Raw genomic sequence first — 19,666 nt, forward strand, 5'->3', positions numbered from 1 at the left:
CCCTTTTGCTAGCAGCCAATTATTAAAAAAATTAATTCATTTTTTAGTTAAACCTATGAAAAATGCCCAGGATAACAATGTTCAACGGACATAGAATAACATTTTTGTACCTACAACGTGATTCCCAAAGAGCTGTTAGCTGAAGCAGTGTGCGCTTTCTATTTGTGCAGTGTGTCCTTAAGAAAAGTTTGAGGAAATGGCACAAGTAGAGGACAAAAGAGGAAGTGGCAAGACTAAAAATATTGAAGACTATCCAAAAGTCAAGTCCTTAAGTAACCAGACTCAGGATCTGAGCGATCCATCTGGCCCTTCTGTTGATCCATCGACTGTTCATTAGAAGCCTCGTCAGAAATGGTCTCAGTGGAAGGGTGGCTGTGAAGAAGCCAATCTTAAGGAAGAGAAAAAGGGTGAAAAGGGTGAGGCATGCCACATCATGCAAGAAAATCAGTGGCAGCAGGTCTTATGGTGTGATGGATTCAAATTGGAAATTTTGCCATCAATGTGTATGGTGGAGGTCAGGAGAGAGCCACAAATGTGAGTGTCTACAGCCATCTGTACAACATGGTTGAGGCTCTGTCATGATTTGCGGCTGCATTTAGTTTAGGTGGTGTTGGAGTTATGAACACAAAAAGCACAGAATGTTTTTGATCCACCATGCAATACCATCTCAAACATTGCTGATTAGCATTCAGTTTTTCAGCATAATAATGAACCAAACACAGTACAAATGCAGTAAAAACACACAATGGAACACTATCTGTCAAGGACTCGCCTCCACAAACTTCAATATAGTAGTGTATTGACAGAGAACGTAATGAAAGGAACGCCAGCATCCAATGAATCTTCAATGTCCTTCAAGAAACCTGGAGAACTGTCCCTGAAGATTACATAAAGAAATGATAAGAAATCTGTGTTTGCAGTTGTCTCTAATTCCCATTTATCTTCTTATCAAATTATAAAGAAATAATAGGTGAATGAAGACTTTCGCACACCACTGTACAGTAAGGTTTTATCATCAAGGGTTTATGTCAAATCCCAGCTATTCTGCTTCATTAAGACTGTGTGGATATAATTATAGCAGATTAGAAAGACAATGCAAGAATCTTCACAGTTGTCATCACATTTTGGTTTCAGATCTTGAGTGAAACGGAAACTACAGAACATTCATTTCTCTAAACACTGCAGACTCGAAGTCAGTCACAAAATAAGGAATAAAAGTCGTGCACAATCACCAGTTGACTGGGAACTGTGTGAAACCCTTGGCTCACAGTCTCAGGCTTGGATTATATTTCCTTGTGCACACTGACTTCCTAATAACAAGAGACCTGTATTTGATGTTCTTATAGTGCTTTCCGATTTGCTTGCAGGAAGCATTTCAAGTTGGTGCCCTTGTATTGTAATGGTCACCTCATGCACCCTCTGATGATAACATTTATGTAACTCACCCCCCTAGCAGATCTGTGCAGCTCATGGATGTGGAAAACATAACATTGGCGTCAGTGGGAAACAAACTCCCCTAGCAGGACTAGCAGGCACAGAGCAGTGACCCAGCCTCCAGCAGGAGGGTGTTTATGAATTCCAGCAGAACACCTGTCCTAAACACTACGCACCCCAAGACATATTATACAAGCCCTTTGCCCCAAGATAGCAGGTGCTGCCTTTAGATCCTTCCTTTTTCCTTCCTGTCTGTCCCACGCCCCCACACAAACTCACACATTAAAGCGCCACAGATGCAAGTGCACGCATAATTTCACATGAGACACGTGCCGAATCTGTTACTCTAAGGAGCCCACAGAAAAGCCAGACCGTGCACAGCCAAAGATCGCAACAGGCCACCTCTGTCATCAAGTACAAGAGACAGAGACGACCTTTAGGTTAGATCGAGGCAGTCTGAAGCTCCTATTTTAAATACACAAGCACATTACTTGAAGGACTTCAGACAGCTGTGTAGTTTCTGAAAATGTGAGTGCAGACTGTTCGTAGGGACGGCACGTGATCTGTCGGGTGTGCATGTGCACGTCTTTGAGTAAAGAAAGAGGGGAAAAAAAGAGCCTGAATTAATTATTGAAACGTTCCCACAGCATACGCTTCAGAGTGGTGATTATTACAGACACAGTAGCCTATGTTTAGCTCTGCTAGGAGACAGGGGTAAGACTGAAGAGTCTCAGTAGATGATAACATCTACTGAGACTCTTCAGTCTTACCCCTGCTTTATGTTGCTCGAGGAGACTGAGTGGTCAGTGAGGTTTTAATAGAGACGCTTTATCTTCTTGATAAGACTGAGAGGACAAGTGGGATAGGTTTATCTTCCTTCCTTTTTTGGGTCTGAAAATGTGATGAGCATTTTGTCCTGTCCCATTGTTCAGCCACAAAAAAAGATCAGAGCAATAGCAGTCACCCTCAATATATAAAAATGTATATAATTGTTAAGTTTGCAAGTTTAAATTGGTTGACCTTGAAAAATAAGGTGACATCGGGACCATCCTTTTTTAAAAACTATTTATCTAATTTAAGGTCTGGGCTTTGGCCTATAGGTAGCAGCTGACATAGGGTTGAAAGCAGAATACACCCTGGACAAGTCAATAATCCATCATAGGAGTAATACAGAGAACCAGACATATTTTGTAGGTGGGAGGAAACCAACATATAGAGAAGAGGAGGAGAAGGATTAAGATGACAAGGAGGTTTGAGCCAGAAACCTTCTTCTACAAAAGGTTCCATTCAAATATTGGAGTCAAATATTTTTAAATTGCTAATCACAACACAAAGGGGAAAAAAAGATGTTAACAATTAGAAAAGGGAACTTTTCTTACAATTTAAGGATTCTTCTTCTTGAGATAATAAAAAAGATTTTCCCAATTCTAATGCCACTTTTTCACCATTAGGACCCTTTGGAGCACATTCTAATAATCACCCTCTGTGTATATATGTGCATGTCCACATTGTCACCCCTAAGGTCCCTAAGGTGCAAAAAGTGATGCTACATGGTAGAATTAAACTTAATAAAAGTACTTTAATAAAGTCCTATCTTAATATGGTGCATTTTAATAATTCATTCAGGAACATTCTGATGTTTATATCAATGGGACAACTCAATATTAATGCTTAGACCTGTCATATTTGTAGGTGTTAAGCGATGCCTAATTAATTGCTTTGGGCCTTTTTGGGTAGTTTTGGTAAGGAGTTATTTGGGCAACTATTAAAAATTCTCAAAACTGGATAACATTTCATTTGGAACCCATTAGAAACCTTTTATCAAATAATAATGTTTGATGTATGATTCTGAGTGAGCTTTTTCCCGCTGAACCATCACATAGACACACACACATATACTCTTACAGACAAAACAACAGTCCTTCTGTGTCTTAATCCAGGGACAGTCTTTTTTAAAGTATTTTACTCCCACATGGACTCAAGAGGGTGTAGACTCCATTGAATGCCATTTTTAGTGATGCGGGTGTATTGTTTTACTTGGCAAATGTCTACATTGCCCACTGCCGGTCAACGCTCTATTGCATACACTTTCACTACTCCCTCGTCTAATCTGAAAGTCTATTTTTAGCCCATGCACACTGGAAATATTCAGAACATTTGTCATTCCACTTTCTGCCTCGTGTTTGTTTACAGTATAAATAATTTTTTTTTTTTTTTTGCAGGCACATGTGCTGTACAGTCTCAACGGCTGTAATAAAGGCGTGGCAGCCATGCTGAATCCCAGTGAGGGCCCCTGTGCAGCAAGGGTGTGCTGTGGAGGCAGCTGGCAGACAGTTTTAGAGGTTTTGATCTTGCTATCGCTAAGTTCTGTGATCCTCCCTCTCACAGAGCTCCCTATCATTTCTAAGAGAATCACTCTAAAAGAGTCACACATGGGAAATGTACTGAAAATAAACAGACTGATGACATGAAGAGAATAATTAGCATAAATAACCTTCTTTTAAAAGTTTTACATGCATAGCTTTTCATCTGATGTATTCTTTATAAACTGGAAGTTTAATTTAGCCAAAATCTTATACCGGATGCTCTTCCTGATGCAATCTTCACCACTCCGGCATGAGAAGTACACCGGTTTGTGACCCTCTGTGGGGTTGCACTGCATCTTTGTGCATCTAGAAAAAGACTATGGTAGGGCATGAAGCGAGGAACTGGAAGAGGGTCTGGAGAGGTGGAGGTATGTGCTGGAGAAAAGAGCAATGATCAGAGATTGAATACATGTATATGAATGAGAGGGAGGCCAGTGGAAAGGTAAACATGCAAGAAGCAGAGATAGTGAAGACAGATGGGTTTAAATACCTGCAGTCAACCTTTCAAAGCAAAGAACAGTAGACAAGAGAGGTGAAGAAGAGCTGGCAGAATGGGTGGAGACGGATGTCAGGGGTTATTTGTGACAGAAGGATATCAATAAGAGCGAAAGGGAAGGTTTGCGAGATGGTAGTGAGATCTGCTATGACTTGGAGAAGGTGGCACTGACAAAAAGACAGGAGGCCGAGCTGGAGGTGGCAGAGCTGAGGATGTTAAGATTTTCATGGGGTGTAATTGAATAGATAAAATCAGAAATAAGAAGGAAAACAAGAGGGACCTCTCAGGAGTGCTTTGGAGACAATGTTAGAGAGGCAAGGCTGAGATGGTTTGGACATTTGAGAGGAGAGATAGTGGATATAAACCAGATAAAAGATGCTAATTAAGGAGCTATCAGGCAGGAAGAAAACAGGAGAACCACAGAGAAGATTCATGAATGTAGTCACTGAGAATATGCAAAGTGTTGGTGTGTCAGAAGAGGATGCTAGGGACAGGTTGAGATGGAGTAAGATGATCTGCTGTGTTGTTAAAGTGTAACAGTATAGTGATCAATAACCCTCTGATTAGTGGCATTACAGTGGTAACTGTGCTGTGTGAGCTTCATTCATTAAGCCTCAGTCAGCAGAGGAGTCATTAGTTACAGGCACAAACTGACAGTTGGACACCTGTTTCAATCATGTAATCTGCACGTATTGATAGAAACACCACAGCAATAGTTTGACATGGTGAGAACGTGTTTTTGTGCTTTCTTGCAGACTTGTGAATGAGAAAATCAATTGAGCCTGATGTTTGTACACTAAATATACAGCTACTGCCAGCAGATAATTAGCTGAGATTAGCATAAAGCCAGGAAGCAGGGGAAAATATAAAAACACAAAAAATGAACAAAAAACAAAACACACAGGCACATTTTGCACAGTCAAATACAGTGTGGTAGACATTATTATCGCTTTAATCTGAGCCATGCTTGCTGTTTTCACTTAGTTCAAGTCTATAGGTTAACATGGTCTGCTAAACTAATCATCTGTTGACTCTAGCTTTACATAAAGATGCATAAAGTTTATTTTCTTGTTCTTCTCTGTGCAGAAAGTTCACTGCATGCACTTCCTGTTCACAAACAACTATTTGGGCATGTTTTTAAAGACTAATATTTAGTTTCTTGGTCACGAAAACAATCATTGGGTTATTGTTTTTCCAAGATAAGCTCTTTCGTGTTGTTGTGAACACACAAAAGGCAGAAATCTTTGAAATGGGTGAAATCTCCCAGAGCAGCCATCTATCCCTTCCTTTCTTTCATCTCCCAGTTTGCTCACAAACAAAACAGGCCTACCAAAGAGTCACTGTGACAAGATCTTGCCTGCTTAACCCTCCCCAGCCCATATTTACAACAAGAACTTCAGCACTTGAAAATGTTCTTTACCTCAGTATTTAACAAAGCCTGCCTGTTTCCTCCACATGAGCACAGACATTTCAGATGGAGTTCTCTTGCCAAGTCAAACTAACTGGTCACATCCAGTCAAAAAAAAAGTTTTGTTCCACTCGATGTAAAGAGACCTTGCTGTGTACTTTTGTGGTGTATAATTAGACCCTCTCGACATGGGTGGTGCTGCAATTGAAAACAAAACATGATGTACCAGGTCCCACCCTGATTTTAGGTATTCCATGGAGCCTTAAGAGACATGCTTAGATATTTGTCTCACAAGGTGCAGTCAGTGTACATAATTCATATATCTTGTGTTTAATGGATTTTCACATCAATCATCCTAGACATTATAAAGCCACATATATTATCTGCAAACTGCTAACCATAACTTAGCCAATTAGTACTGTTTATATACTAATATTTTATGTGGGGTAAATTGAATGTTACAATGAAACATCCCAGACACATGAATAAATAGTTAACAAGTATTTTACCCAGCAGCAAAGCTGTTTCTTCAATATGACTGCCTTGACCTGCTAAGTGTATTATCACTTTAGGCACCTAGGTTTGTCCATGGCCAGCGTCAGCATCCTGGACAGGCCCCTCTGGCTCAGGCTCATCCAAAAAGCTACTATCACCCCTCAGCTGAATTCCAACACGATTTAAAAATAAGACCTATGATTTGGTAATAAAAATGTTAAAACACCCACATTACACTGTAATAACAATCATGTTAATTTTTCAGTTAATAGTAACATACTGTAACATGTCTGCACAAACTCTTTCCAACTAAAAACGGCTCGGCTATCATTAGTTTATAAGGCTGTCTTTAATGCATGAAAGTGCGATCTCACTTGAAACTTGCAAAATATATTCGCTATGAACATACTGGGCATTTATGGTTATTATAAATGCATATTGGTTCATGATGTCATTTTAGACAGGTTGTTTAATCTTGAATTTGTCATGTAGGATGCTAAGGTTTTTCCTGTCATTTGTTTTGATGATTTACGATATATATATATATATATATATATATATATATATATATATATATATATATATATATATATACATGCATCTCAAGTTGCTGAGCAAGTGCTTGCCATTCCAGTCACTCATTTTTCTTCTTCTGTCTAACTGTTGTGGGTTTTTCCCCACATGGCACAGTCACCAAATGCCAGAGCCTCTCTGAAGATTGAGACATTTTTAGCAGTTCAACCAGCTGTTTCTCACAGAAAAAAAGGAAAAAGCAGTTGCACTTGTCTGGCAGCTTCTGGCATTTTGGCAAATGGTCCTGTGGTTAAGGGTGTACACTCAGTGACGGGATTGTCTTGCAAGGTGGGGTTCAGAATATGCAAGGGGATAACTTTTGGAGTGCCACATATTTCCATGTGTGAGACAGTCTCACAGTAACACCCTATTCGTAAGGGTCAGTATCAATAACCCACAACTGCAATATTCTTAATCCCTCTGGATTAGGGCAAAGCATTCTTGGGAGGCTGAGTGTTTCATTCAAAGCTGTGTGACAGATGACAGACTGAGTTATGTCTTCCGATAGAAACACCCACACTCAGAAAAGGCACAATAATATTGATTTAATGGCAACATTTGATAATATTATACTTCTGATCTACAGCTCTGTGTTGCAGCTTTAGATGCAAATAGCTGGCATCAACTCAAAAATCACAACTCACTGAAGTGTCGTTTTCGCCGTTAGCGATGGCCACATCACGGTTCTTTTTTCTTCCCACAGCATGACTGCTTTTCAGGGAGCAAATGGGGACAATAGAAATAGCTGTGCGCATGATGTCCCCTGCTGGCAGACTGTGTTTAGTGCAACTTGGAGCATTTTTTTTTCAGTGAGTATTGGAAACATCAGGCATTGTTAATGAATGGTTTCAGAGCTCAGTTTTATGTTTAGTATGAGCTAAAGATAATGGATAACATTATGTCTGAGTGTGCATGGTTTTAAGGCAGGCAAGCCTTTGTCTTAAGTGGTCATTTTTATAAAAAGCTAGACAATAGCTCCCCCTAATGGTGACTGAAAATAAATACAAACTCCTATTTTAAGTGTTTTCTTTTACTCGCAATAAGTCAGTGCTGTCTCCTCCCACAGCTCTCAGAGGACTGAGAACATGGCTTCATAGACTAAACAATAAAAAAAAATGAATATTGTCTTTAATGTCAACAGCAGTGGTGGTGAATGTGTTTTAGATGGATGTACAGAGCAGTCTCCATACAGGAATCTAGGCATCTATGATTTTGTACAGTAGCTCACTGCATTATTATCGGTAATATTTATCCTGCTTTATATACTTATACATGTGTCTTATAGCTATAGCATGACTCACAGCAGAAGGTCACTGGCACTAACCTTCTGAGAAGGGAATATATTCAAGCATCCTCTAGAGAGCTGAGTTACAGACTGTTCCAAAGTATAGGTAATTCACTTTTAATAAGGAATACACCCATACAAAGTCAGGTGTGGAAGAGCGAGAGCTCTAACATTATTCCCTTTATTCCTGCACCACCCATGTCTCTTGATCCAAGTATAGGTTCCAGAAAGAGAATTAAAAATATTTCAAATAGTTTCTGCAAGGATACAGGTCTAATTGATTTCCTCTGTGTCTTTGTCTCTCCTGTGATTCATCTGCTTCATGGAGGAGCGGAGGAAAGAAAGAGGATGAGGGAGGAAGAGAAGTAGGAAGAGAGAAAGAGAGGCCATCAGAGGTCTTCTTCCAAAGCGAAAGGAGGTTCTGCAGACGCTCTGCGTCCCGAGCCAATCCATCTCCACAGACTGAGATTCATCAGGGAGAACACCTGCACTGCACTGCTCTGTACAGAGCTCTGCCTGCATGCTTGTCTTCCCGAATGCAGCAACATCTGGCAGAGGAGCAAGTGTATTAAAAAAAAAAAGAACATCTGCACAGCATCAAGCAGCCAAGTAAACAAACAGCCCTAATGAAAGTGGTAACGGTTCCCAAATACAAGGGTGCATTGTCAACCACCTATTTTCCTTTAATTAAGAGCATATTAAGCACTGGCAATGTTTTCTTCTGAGCCTATTGGGGAAAATTACAACAGCTCAAAAGACTTCTCACGTGTGTCTCCATATGCTTAACAAATAACACATAATGTGCAGGGATATGCTGGATTATGCTTTACACTTGAAATATTCCACAAGATAGCAATATAATATGCACAAAAATAAGCATTTATGCAGAAATGCACTGTTTGTTGCACACAGCAGTGCATACTTAAAAATAAATGTACAGTATAGTGATGCTCTTTCATCAGTGAGCATGCAACTATACTACAAATCAAAATACTGTGCAGTGTACCATGCACTGGCATTGAAAAACATCGCAAATTCAATGTAATTAAATTTGAATGACATAGTGTAGACGTAAATCCTTGTACACACCCATACATAGACACACACATGCACAAAAAACACAAAGTGCACACTCCTTGTCTCTCGTTCCTTTTCATAAAAGAGCCCCGGGACATAATACAGAATCCCTCCAGTGCAGCACAGTTCCTACTGCACACTTGAGTAGGAGTGCATACTGTAAGTACACATGATTGGCCTATAACAGTCATGTGACTGCAGACTGTGGTCCCCTGTGTTAGGTCACAGTAATTGACGCTTCCATATGGTATAGATCAGACGTAGCCTTCACCACGCATTCCTCTGTCACAGAGGCCTTATGCTATCCACAAAAAAGTGAGCCAATCAAACAAATATCTGGTCATTCAGAATCACGCCTTGTAGATACCTTTCCATTAAAGACTGGTTGGCATGTAGAAAAAAAAGCTATGCTCATGTGAGTTTTTTTAAGCATTCTGTGGTTTGATTGGCAATTTATTGTGCCATGTCCAAGGTGATATGGTACTATATGGTTTGTTTGTGGTAAGATTGAAAGAATAATATAAACACACTCACACACACACTACTGATAAGAACAGAAACACTGCTGCTAGTCCATGTTGCAGAACCAACATCCTATTTTAATGGCAGATTATTATCTTGTTCTCTTACCCACATGCACATAGAGTTGTACTGTGGACTAACCATGTCATTGTAATAATCTTAATAATCCTAACTCTCAATAGTATTTCCAGAATCCAGAATATGGATAATCTCATATTATCATACCATAATTCATTGCATGTTTCTGCCTTCACTGCATGCTGTGGTTATAATGTAGTCCTATACAGTGAGACAAAAAAGAGCTATGCTATCTTATAAATAAACCACCATTGTAGTATACGATCCTAACTTTAATAAATCTTATCAGATTGGAAGAATTTGCGTATGTCTTCCTTTCTTTTGTTGATAAAATTAGGTATTTAAGGATAAATGTGTCTGACCCTGTGTCTTTCTAATGTACATGAATTAAATTTAACATACTTTGTTATTTTTACATTTAAGCCCATGTATCCCTCCCCTGCTGGTCCACTGACCTCTGACCCTCACTGACACTGTGAGCATTGAGGGATTTAGGATCACAGCACTGGTTTATTTTTAGGGCTGATGCATTTTTACACAGCTATACAGTTCCAGGTAAATGGCTTATTTTAAAACCAGCTCTGGAACCTGTTCACATTTCATGAGTCATCCAATGTGGGAGTTTATACAGTCCGAAGTAGGCCTGGTAGGCCCTGGAAGTTTTTTACATCGAGCTCTTACTTAAAGACTTGCTTTCCACCGTAAATTATCGCGATACGTGTCGATTAGTTGATTGGAGAGCTGTATAATTATCATAAATAAATAAAAACTTTAAGCTAGTATCCAAGTTCCATGTCTTAACAATAAAGACAGGTCCATTTTCAAGAAATTTACCCTTTCGTTTATAATCTAAATTGGCAAGTAAAAGATAAATGAACTACTAATGTAAGGTTAACCGAGTAGCAAAGTTAATAGGATAACGGTTCCTTTCGGACGAGCGCGTGCTTGGTTGCTAACAGTGACGTAGGTACAGTTTAAAAAGGCAAATATTTATTTATTTATTTTTAAATTTTATATTAAGTTAAAGAAATTTGTTTAATTAAATCGTTAATTTGTTACAGTGCTTATTCCCATTTACCAGCGCCAAAGTTGTGGGTTAAAAGAAAAAAGGCGTACTGTCTCTTTAAGGCAGCCAGCCAGTCTCTTTCGTATTGATCAATCCACCATTTTCCAACACAGAGCGGCGGCAGTGCTAACACAGCTCCGGCAGCGCGAGAGAGAAGAGAGCCACCCCTCTACCTGGAGAGGAAGCCAGGGACCGGGGGCAGTCATGGCAGCGAACATGTACCGGGTTGGAGGTAAGGTGGAGGGGGCAGTATTTTAAGATCTTCCCGTAATTTTTTATGGCGGACTCGCCATGATTAACGTCGGTTCTTTTATGTATTTACAGCGCGTGGTCCGTCTTTTGCTTCCCTTCTTTTATTTCCCTAAAGCTAAAGAGCCTTGTGCTTCACAGATGATGATGATGGTGACTGTGAAGAGGAGGATGGTGATGAAGAGTAGTGGTTCTCTTTACAAAACTGCTCCCCGGATTTCCTCGCTTCTTTTTGCGTTTTTCTTGCAACTTAGCAAACAAGTACTTTAGTGCAACGATGCACTCTGAGTAACATGCATTGCGCTTCTATATATTTTGATGTAACGTAGCGGATATATTCTAAAAGTTTTGCGTGCCATTCAGCTACAGCCCGGACTGTACACTCACAGCCATAAGTAACATCGTAAGTGCTTTAAGTGTCCTGCAGAAACCTCTCAATGCTCACAAGACAGCAGCAAGGAGTGCATGCTCTTAAAATGCAGGGAAGGAGTGGGACAAAAAGTTAAAGACAACACTTTACATGCAGGAACCACTAAAATTCTCAAAACATGCGTAGAGATCCGTTTTACACATTTATAACCAGTGTCTCTTCGCTTCTTTTGTGCAGGCAATTCAACTTAATACCTAATTAAAATTCCTGATTTCCCCTCCCACTCATTTTTTCCCTGCATATGTTCCCCTGATTTACATCCCGTAGGTACTGTGTGAAAATGAAAACACGAAAACCACTATAGCTGCACTGTATTTTAAATAGAATGTGCTGTTTTTTGAGGGGGTTTGCAGTGGAGATGCATAAAAGAATGGAGACCTTTTTAGATGTGTCTTCAAAAAACTTCAAATTTAGCTGTCAAAAAGTGTCACCACACAGAGGTTTGATATGAGGGCTGTAATGCAGATGGCAGTCGTAAGCATTTGCAGGACAGTTTCTTTATTCTTTCTTTATTCATCCACTTTAGTGTCTTTTTGGACTCTGTGGCCATTTGTCAGTAGAAAAGGGAGGGAAAGCAAACTGATTATATTTTTAAGATTATTAAGAACTGATGTCTTTTGAAATATGACTGATGTGATTGCAGTTGGCTTGGAGCATGCATCAGAAATAGCCTATGCTTAAGTTAATGGCATTGTTATTTAGTCAAATGAAACAAAGCCTACCTGAGTGAGAGCTGGATTATGTTGGAGCAGGGTAAAAAGTTAACACTTTACCAGCCAGATGTTACTTAGTTTTGTATTTCTGTTTACGCTGTTAGTCTCTTACACTGACATACCAACCAGTTAAGCATGTATGTCTTGTTTGTAGCACACTAATTTGCAGTAAAAAAGGTTGTTTTATTTATTTCATATCTACCAGCTTTAAGGTTGTGTAGTTTGACTAATTTGTGAAATCTAATCAATCAGAATGGATTAAACATTTAATGCTCAGTCATCAAAGCAAAGTTGATTACTTTTTTGGAAAAGTGAAAAAGTAACAAGTAAGCTCAACCTTCATAATTTAATTTAAAACTACAAAACATAATTTAATAAGCATAGTCTTAATTTGTCCTACAATCACAGTTCTAGTTTAAAAAAATAAAATCACAGTTCTAGTTTGGCCTAAAAATAGGCCTCATAATTGACTGAAGCTTCTCCAGGCCAACACCAGAACAAAGCAGAAGCCCACACAAAGATGGCTGCTTCTTTGCAAGACAATGCAGGATCATCTTGGAAAAGCAATGAGTCCCCTTGAATGAGCAGTGGACAAAAGACAAAAGGTCTTGATGTCTTTGTTTTCACCATCCAGGCCACAAGCCACTCTTCCGGTGCCTGCAGCACTTCTTCCTAGTGCTTTCCCTCATGTGCAGGAAAGTGTTGGTGACTAAGTGTAGGCTATACGATAACTTTTAACCATTTCAGCGGTTGGAAGACGTTTTTATGAATGCAGTGAAATTTAAAAAAGCCTCTAAGACTTGCTGACGACTTGTTTTCCCCAAGTGAAAACAATTCTTTCCTGAGATGTTCTAAATTTGGTTGTCAAGATGTATAGAAAGTTTACTACAATTTTTGCTAGTGGGTACTCAGACCTACCATTGAAAAAGAGGACAGGCTTTTAAAACTGTGGAGCTTTGATTTTGTAGTTAATATTACAGGAAGTTGCTGGTTGGTGTTAAGCCAGGTTCAGTTTTTGGCCAGGTGATCCCCTGTTTGTTTCCTTTAAAATGAATTTCTACAACAGGCTTCTGAATGTGGACCTACTGTGATAGAGATGTTCCAAAATATAGTAAAAGATGCCCTGTTTGTATTTTCTCAAACTGTGTTGCTCTGGTCAAAATATATTTCTACCTAGAATGAGGATTGTGGGTTTTATTCCCCCATCACCTGCATCGGAACTGAAGTATGAGGCCATATCCGAGGATGTTATGATCACAAGGAATGAGTACAGGATGCAAACACTTATTCGGTTGTCATATGGGTAGGGGTGTTATTTAAAGAAATAATTGGAAAATACAGGATCCATCCTTTAAATAAGAACTTGCAGTGGAATGTTTGGATTGTGACAGCTCTTGCACAGAGTTTGCAAAATGTGTTGCATTGTTTACTAACTTAAAAAGTGAGAAACTTGGGTGTTAATGCCCACATTTCCTTTGGATGGTGAGGATTTTCTACAGTAATTATTCAGAATGTGCCTGAAGGTGTTGCACTGTTTACTAATCTACAAACTGACTAAATTACAAACTTTGACAGTGCCCACACTTTGTTTGGCTCATGGCTGGTGTTAATCTCCCACGCTGGCAGTTGTGTCTCTTGCAGGGTCTGGTGGGTGTACTCGCTGAGTGGCGAGCTGAGGCTTCTTTGCTTCAATCCTGCCAAGTTCAGGACAACTAGTTGGACAGATGCATGACAACCTTTTTACATCCATTCAGCAAAGTATCCCCATCATTGTGTTTCTGAGGGGGGTCAAACTGCCCGAACGCCCATCACAATAACCGCTGTTTGCTAGCTTCCTAGTGTTGCCTATGGGCTTAAAGGTCTGGTTGTCTAAACTTCACTAGAATGAATGTTTGAGAAAAGAGTGGAAAAATTTGCTGATTTATCGCGTTTAAGTGCAAGCTGCAGTGCCTGCTGCAGTATGATTGCAAGGTGTCATGGGAGTTGTGATCTAATTATTATAAGATCAAATCCATCTCAGCCTTAACACCACTGCTGACTTTATACGAAACTGCTTTTTAAACATTTTTTATTCCTCGGTGTAAAATATTATAATATGTCAGAAAAGTGAGCGGGACGGGATATGAAAGACATATTTTTGTCTATTTCCTGCTTTTGCCAGGAATCCTAGCAGATACTAGCAGGCCAGGTAGATTGTATAGACTGTACAGAGGTGTATGCATCTGTGCATACAGCTGATCGTACCTTAAGTGATTGTGAGTGATATCAAAGTGTGAAAATGAGGTGCGAGTTTGACTTTAGGATATTAAATTAGCTTCTATTACCATAGAAACCTTCATCCATACTATGGCAGTCTATAATCTCGTCTGCGGTTGCCGCTTCTGACAACAGACACACCTCTCCGTGTGACTGCATGAGTAAGCATCGGATGGGGTGTGAGCTGTGGAGGGGGTGTGTTTGCTTGGACTAACGTGGGCGGATGTTCATGCTCTTCCTCTGCTGCCTCTCCAGCTCCCTTTCTAGCTCTAGCCCAGCCCTTGAGGAAAAAAAAGAAAAGAAATATGACTAAAGTATGCTGTACTACGTGTAGACATTGTATTCTCTAGAGATGAGTTTGAAGCTGGAGCACTTTTTGAATTTGAAATAAATTGCATCCTTTCATTAAGTTGAAATATTTGGATATGCCGTGGTGCAGCTTTATTGGGGCCAGCATATTGCAGACTAAATAGAAACAAAGATCGGTTGGTTACTGCGTTGTTGGTTTTTCTGTCACATAATCACAGTGTTGGTAGAGCTGTCTTTTAGGGATGTACAAGTAGACTTCCAGCTATCGTTTGAAATGTCTATGAATCTGATGATTAACCACACAGTCTGTTGAAGGTCAGAAAATAGTCCCATCCCAAGTCATGAATACACGAGGAGAGAGGTGTAACTTTGATTTCAGTAGTCAGTGAGACGTACTAGAAAACACATACACAGAATGTACCTTTTACTAGGTATGAACAAAGTTTTATGACTGCTTAATTTTAGACTGTTTAAAAGTGCCGACAGGATCAGCGAGTCAGGGTTAGAGTACTTGAACGAATGCTGTGCCAATTTATGTTCTGGATACACTAAGACAAAACAGGAAACTGCAGCTGTACTTGTCTACATCTTCACTACAGTAATGATCCTGTTAAAATTGTTTTGAACCTCTTGCATCATTGCAACAGTGCGGTTTTCTTATTATGTTTCCCACTTCAGCTGTTATAAAGCCGATGATTGGCTGTTTGAGGGAACTGCTGTCTTTTGGTGTTGGTCACAGATTTCGGTTCAGGATTCTTGTATCCTCTTTGTGATGTCTGAGATATGTAGAAGCTACAATCAGAAATGTAATGAATTTAACATGTTAATTTGCTGTTTGTTAACTAATCTAATAATTCAAATGGCTAATCACTGCAGCTTTAACTGTACTACATAGGTTATAATACGCTAATACACAGATTCCCAGCTGTTTGTCTCATGACTGTGCCTACTCAAATGCCTTTAACTCAGAGTGTGTTGCAGGGTGTGTCCCTGAGCTGTTCGACAAGTGATGTTCCCTCTGGGATTGCTTAATTTAAATTGCTTTAAGAAACTCTCAATGACAAAGTTGTTTAAAAACACAGAGATTTAGGTAAAAAGATGAGCATAGTGTTGGTGAATTGTGCCATTCCTTGTAATGTACTTTCTGGAAAGCATATTTAACATAATAAACCACTGCAACTATGTAAAGCAGTTTATCGATGAGACCACCAACACAGTATAGTTTTCAGCCAGAGCCATTCAGAGATGTCCTGGGATTTGGACTGTAGGCCCTTAAAATGTGCATCTTGGATTATCCTGGTCACCTTAACTGAAGTTTACAGTGAATTTCTGGATACAGGTTATTTTGATTGTAATTCGCACACCTGTTCCACTTCATTTTAGATTTTGCCCACCTTTATCTCTTTCTGGTTGATTATTTATCTCATGTTTTCTTTCTCTCTGTCTCTCATCATTGCGTCTCTGCCAGTCTGTCTCTCTGGCCTGGTTTGAATCAGCCCAGCAGACTCTCTCTTTCGGGGCTCAATAACGTGCCTTGATTGGCTCACAGAAAATTTGACTGCACTATGACATCATGGCCGCCGGAGCCCGCCGATTGGCTGACGCTGATAGTGGGGGATGGAGAGCGGGGTGGTTGTACGCGGGCTGATGTGACGGGAGGGCTGATGGGAAACCGAGAGACTGATGCTGCTCATTGCCTACAGGCTCTCTCTTTCTGTTGCTCTCATTTTGAGTTCCTCTCCAGCTTGCTCTCCAACAGGCTTCAGCTCCTCACATGTAGAAACTCCAACATTCAACCAGGCTGTTCTGGACAGTCACTGAGCCATTTTCCTCCCATGGTTATTTTATTATAATTTTTTCTTCTTCTGGAGGTGGCAGGAAGGGACACAGGTTGAACTTAAGTGTTTCCATTCTTGGTAACTTAAATTTCCGAGCCAGGAAAAAAAAGAACACGGTGAGCTTTGCCCAAAGTCCCACCTTCTCTAAATGTAGCAGGAGACGTGCTGTCACCAACCAAGGGGAAAAAAAAAATCTTAGCATGTAGTGGCGATTCACACCCAACACCACATCAAACCGAATGTTCAGCATGTGGTTCTGCTTCATTTTCTAAAATGGTTATGACGCATTTTGGCTCCTGATTAATGGGTCCCTCTGAGCTGGTGAGCGTTTGAGGGCCGCAGCTACACGTCATCATTTCTCCCCACGCTTTGTCAAGAGACTTGTCCCTATTTTTTTTTTTTTTGTAAATTAGGATTCTTCTTGTAAACATGGACATTTTGTTTTTCTTTTTTTTTTTGCAACGAAGGAATTTTCTGTCTCGGCATACTGGATTGCAGATTTAAGTCTTTTTCTTTCTTTTTTTGTAAAATCAGATGTGATAAATTTTTACTAAAAGACATCACCTTAACTTATGGGACTTTTTTGTACAATCATTCATAGATTATTCTGCTAATTAACAGAATAATCTACAACCACAATAACAAAGTCCCAATTCGTGCAGGTGATTTTTCTCTATAGTTTTCTCAGTAGTAATTCACGTGATGATTAGTTTATTGATTAATTTACTCTGTGGCTATCACAGCGTCCCACAGCATAAGATGGTGTCCTGGAGTGTGTTGTTTCCTAATCAATAGTCCAAAAAGGAAAGGGTCTGTTTGTTTATGTCAGTAAATTTAAAATTCTAAATCATCACCTTTCTAGCCAATTTCCCTGAGAAAAAAGAGCCAAAGCTTATAATTTAATCTAAATAACTGCTTCTAAAAGTGTATGAAATAACTAATTGATTCATGGCTGCGCTACAGTACAGCTTGTTCTGTTATAGGCAGGTAGGAATAATGGCCGCAGCAGTCAAGGATTACTTTCATTATATTCTGAAAATTCTTTCATTGAACAAACTTAAAATGGGAAAAGAGGTCTTTAAAGAGATTAAAACCGAAATAGATATTTCACTTTCTGTGATGTAAGACCACATGTGAAAGGCATTAGTCACGTTTCAGAAGCTAAAATAAGTTTCAAGTATTATTAATTTATAAAACCAGTTTCTGATTAGTTTAATTAGCTATTCAGTTTCTGTTCATGCTGAACAAGTTTTTTTTTTTTTTTTTTTTTGTTCAAGGATGACTTGACCATGCTTAATAAAAGGATAGTGTCTTGGTCACTTTCCCGCAGTTTCACAGCCAATCTGGTGATCACAACTAGTCACAAGCCAGTTTCTTCAACCCCTGACCTCCGTGCTGCTGACTCACATGTGTGTCTGAAAGCGAGCAAGTCGGATATCTCGTCTTCATTTTCTTTCTCAGTGTGCCGCTCAATTTCAGCTTGGCCTATTTGATATTCAGCAGCGGGACGGAGATGTCACAGTGGCAGTGGAGTCTAGTAACAAGCTGTTACAGGGTGAAGAGTAGACAGGCACGATGTGACGATCTTTTCCCATCTTGTAGCAATGTTCAACAGTAAAAGAGAGTTGCTGGAAGACGCAAGTCATAAAATTTGCACTGTGTATGCCTTCTGAACTGCTTTTGCTACTTGGGGGAAGTGCTAAAGTTTTACATCTTCATGCAAATGATGATTGTTCAGTAGCTTAATGCATAGAACAATTTTTCAAGGGTTTAAATAAAATAAATGTTATCTGCCAACCGTAGCTCTGGAAATTACAGTTATCTTGCATTACAAAACTTCAGACTGGGCGTGAACCTCTTGTATTCAGTTATAAGTGTGGGTGGAGAGAAGAATACCAATAAGCATAGTGGAGCAAAAGGTTTTCCAGTGGAGAAGTCAAGGTGTGCCCCCTATGCAGATGCAGTGGTTGCTTTGCATTATTGCGTGTTAAAGATCAGCGTGGGCGACACTGTCTCTGAGATAGACTTTCAATGTTTGACTGTTGATTATTGGAAATGTTACAGTCAGCAGACATATTAAATATATACATGTCAGATGTGAAGTCATTGGTAGTTCAGTTTATTTTGGTTGTTTGTGAATTGTTAGCAAACGGTTTTCACTCTGGTTCCTCTGAGTCAAAGACGGTGTCTATAAATGCCGGTTTTTCCTGAACAGAGTTGCAGTTGAGAACACCCAAGACGGGACAAAGAAATTCTGCGAATTAGTCCAGATTAGTTTGAGGACTGAGTAAAGAGAAAAAAAACATAAAAAACACTATTAAACTTTGTTCATACTATCGTTCATGGGAAGGAGCAATCAGTATGCTCCTCTGGTATTAAACAGCCAAAAGTTTGATTGTTTTGTATCCTCGGTGCCCTATGACATACATGCATCCTGGCCGTTGCATGGGGAGTACTGAAAGCATACAGTATGTTTGCAGAAACACATTAAATACTGCAATTTGTGCATGCCAGGCATAAATATGAAAATAAAGCTCAAGACAGAAAAGAAAATGCAATGCAGAGAAAATGAATTGCAAAAAACAATTATTTTGCAAAACCAATTCTTCAGCTGACCGTGTGTCTTGCTGTATCTCTGAGCACCCCTACCTTCACCCAATAAGGACCCCAGATAAGTAGTTGCATAAATGATCAATGAAACCTCAAAGAATTCAGTGTTGGAAGTTCCAGCATATAAGCTCTGCAGCTTTTTGTGTTGCAAAGCTTTGAAGAGATTCTATATCCAGTAGTGAAAGCTTCATTTCCTGCTTGGATAATGTGTGTTGTGTAATCCATCTATAGGTTGTTATGTAGATGGAAACATGATATCATCTTACACAAAGTTACAAAATGCCTTTCTAGTCATACTTGTCATTAGTTAAAAAAAAGAAAAAAAGAAAAGAAAAGCCAAATGAGTCATCTGGACTGAGATCTGAAACTAGGACGGGGAGGGAGAGGCAAGACTGAGACTAATGCACTGAGACTACATTTACGTTTTCAGCAGAAAAAAACTTTATCAATGTCTGAATAAT

At 39.5% G+C, this 19,666-nt stretch overlaps 1 protein-coding gene across 3 annotated transcripts in view; it reads left to right on the plus strand.

The window, feature by feature from the left end:
- The first annotated feature begins 10,271 nt into the window (after positions 1 to 10,271).
- The window catches only part of mta1 (metastasis associated 1), a 49,529-nt gene continuing 40,134 nt past the window's right edge, over positions 10,272 to 19,666 (plus strand). The window contains exons 1-2 of one of the 3 annotated variants that reach the window (XM_039603498.1): positions 10,272 to 10,289; positions 10,914 to 11,032. In XM_039603498.1, coding sequence (XP_039459432.1) covers positions 11,005 to 11,032 — 28 coding nt within the window. In that variant the 5' untranslated portion in view covers positions 10,272 to 10,289; positions 10,914 to 11,004. Of the gene's footprint in view, positions 10,290 to 10,675; positions 10,698 to 10,760; positions 11,033 to 19,666 lie in introns of those variants that run through there. The other 2 variants (XM_031737011.2, XM_031737012.2) reach the window with 2 other exon arrangements.

Source organism: Oreochromis aureus, linkage group 19 (genome assembly GCF_013358895.1).
Source record: "Oreochromis aureus strain Israel breed Guangdong linkage group 19, ZZ_aureus, whole genome shotgun sequence".
Classification (NCBI taxonomy): domain Eukaryota; kingdom Metazoa; phylum Chordata; class Actinopteri; order Cichliformes; family Cichlidae; genus Oreochromis; species Oreochromis aureus.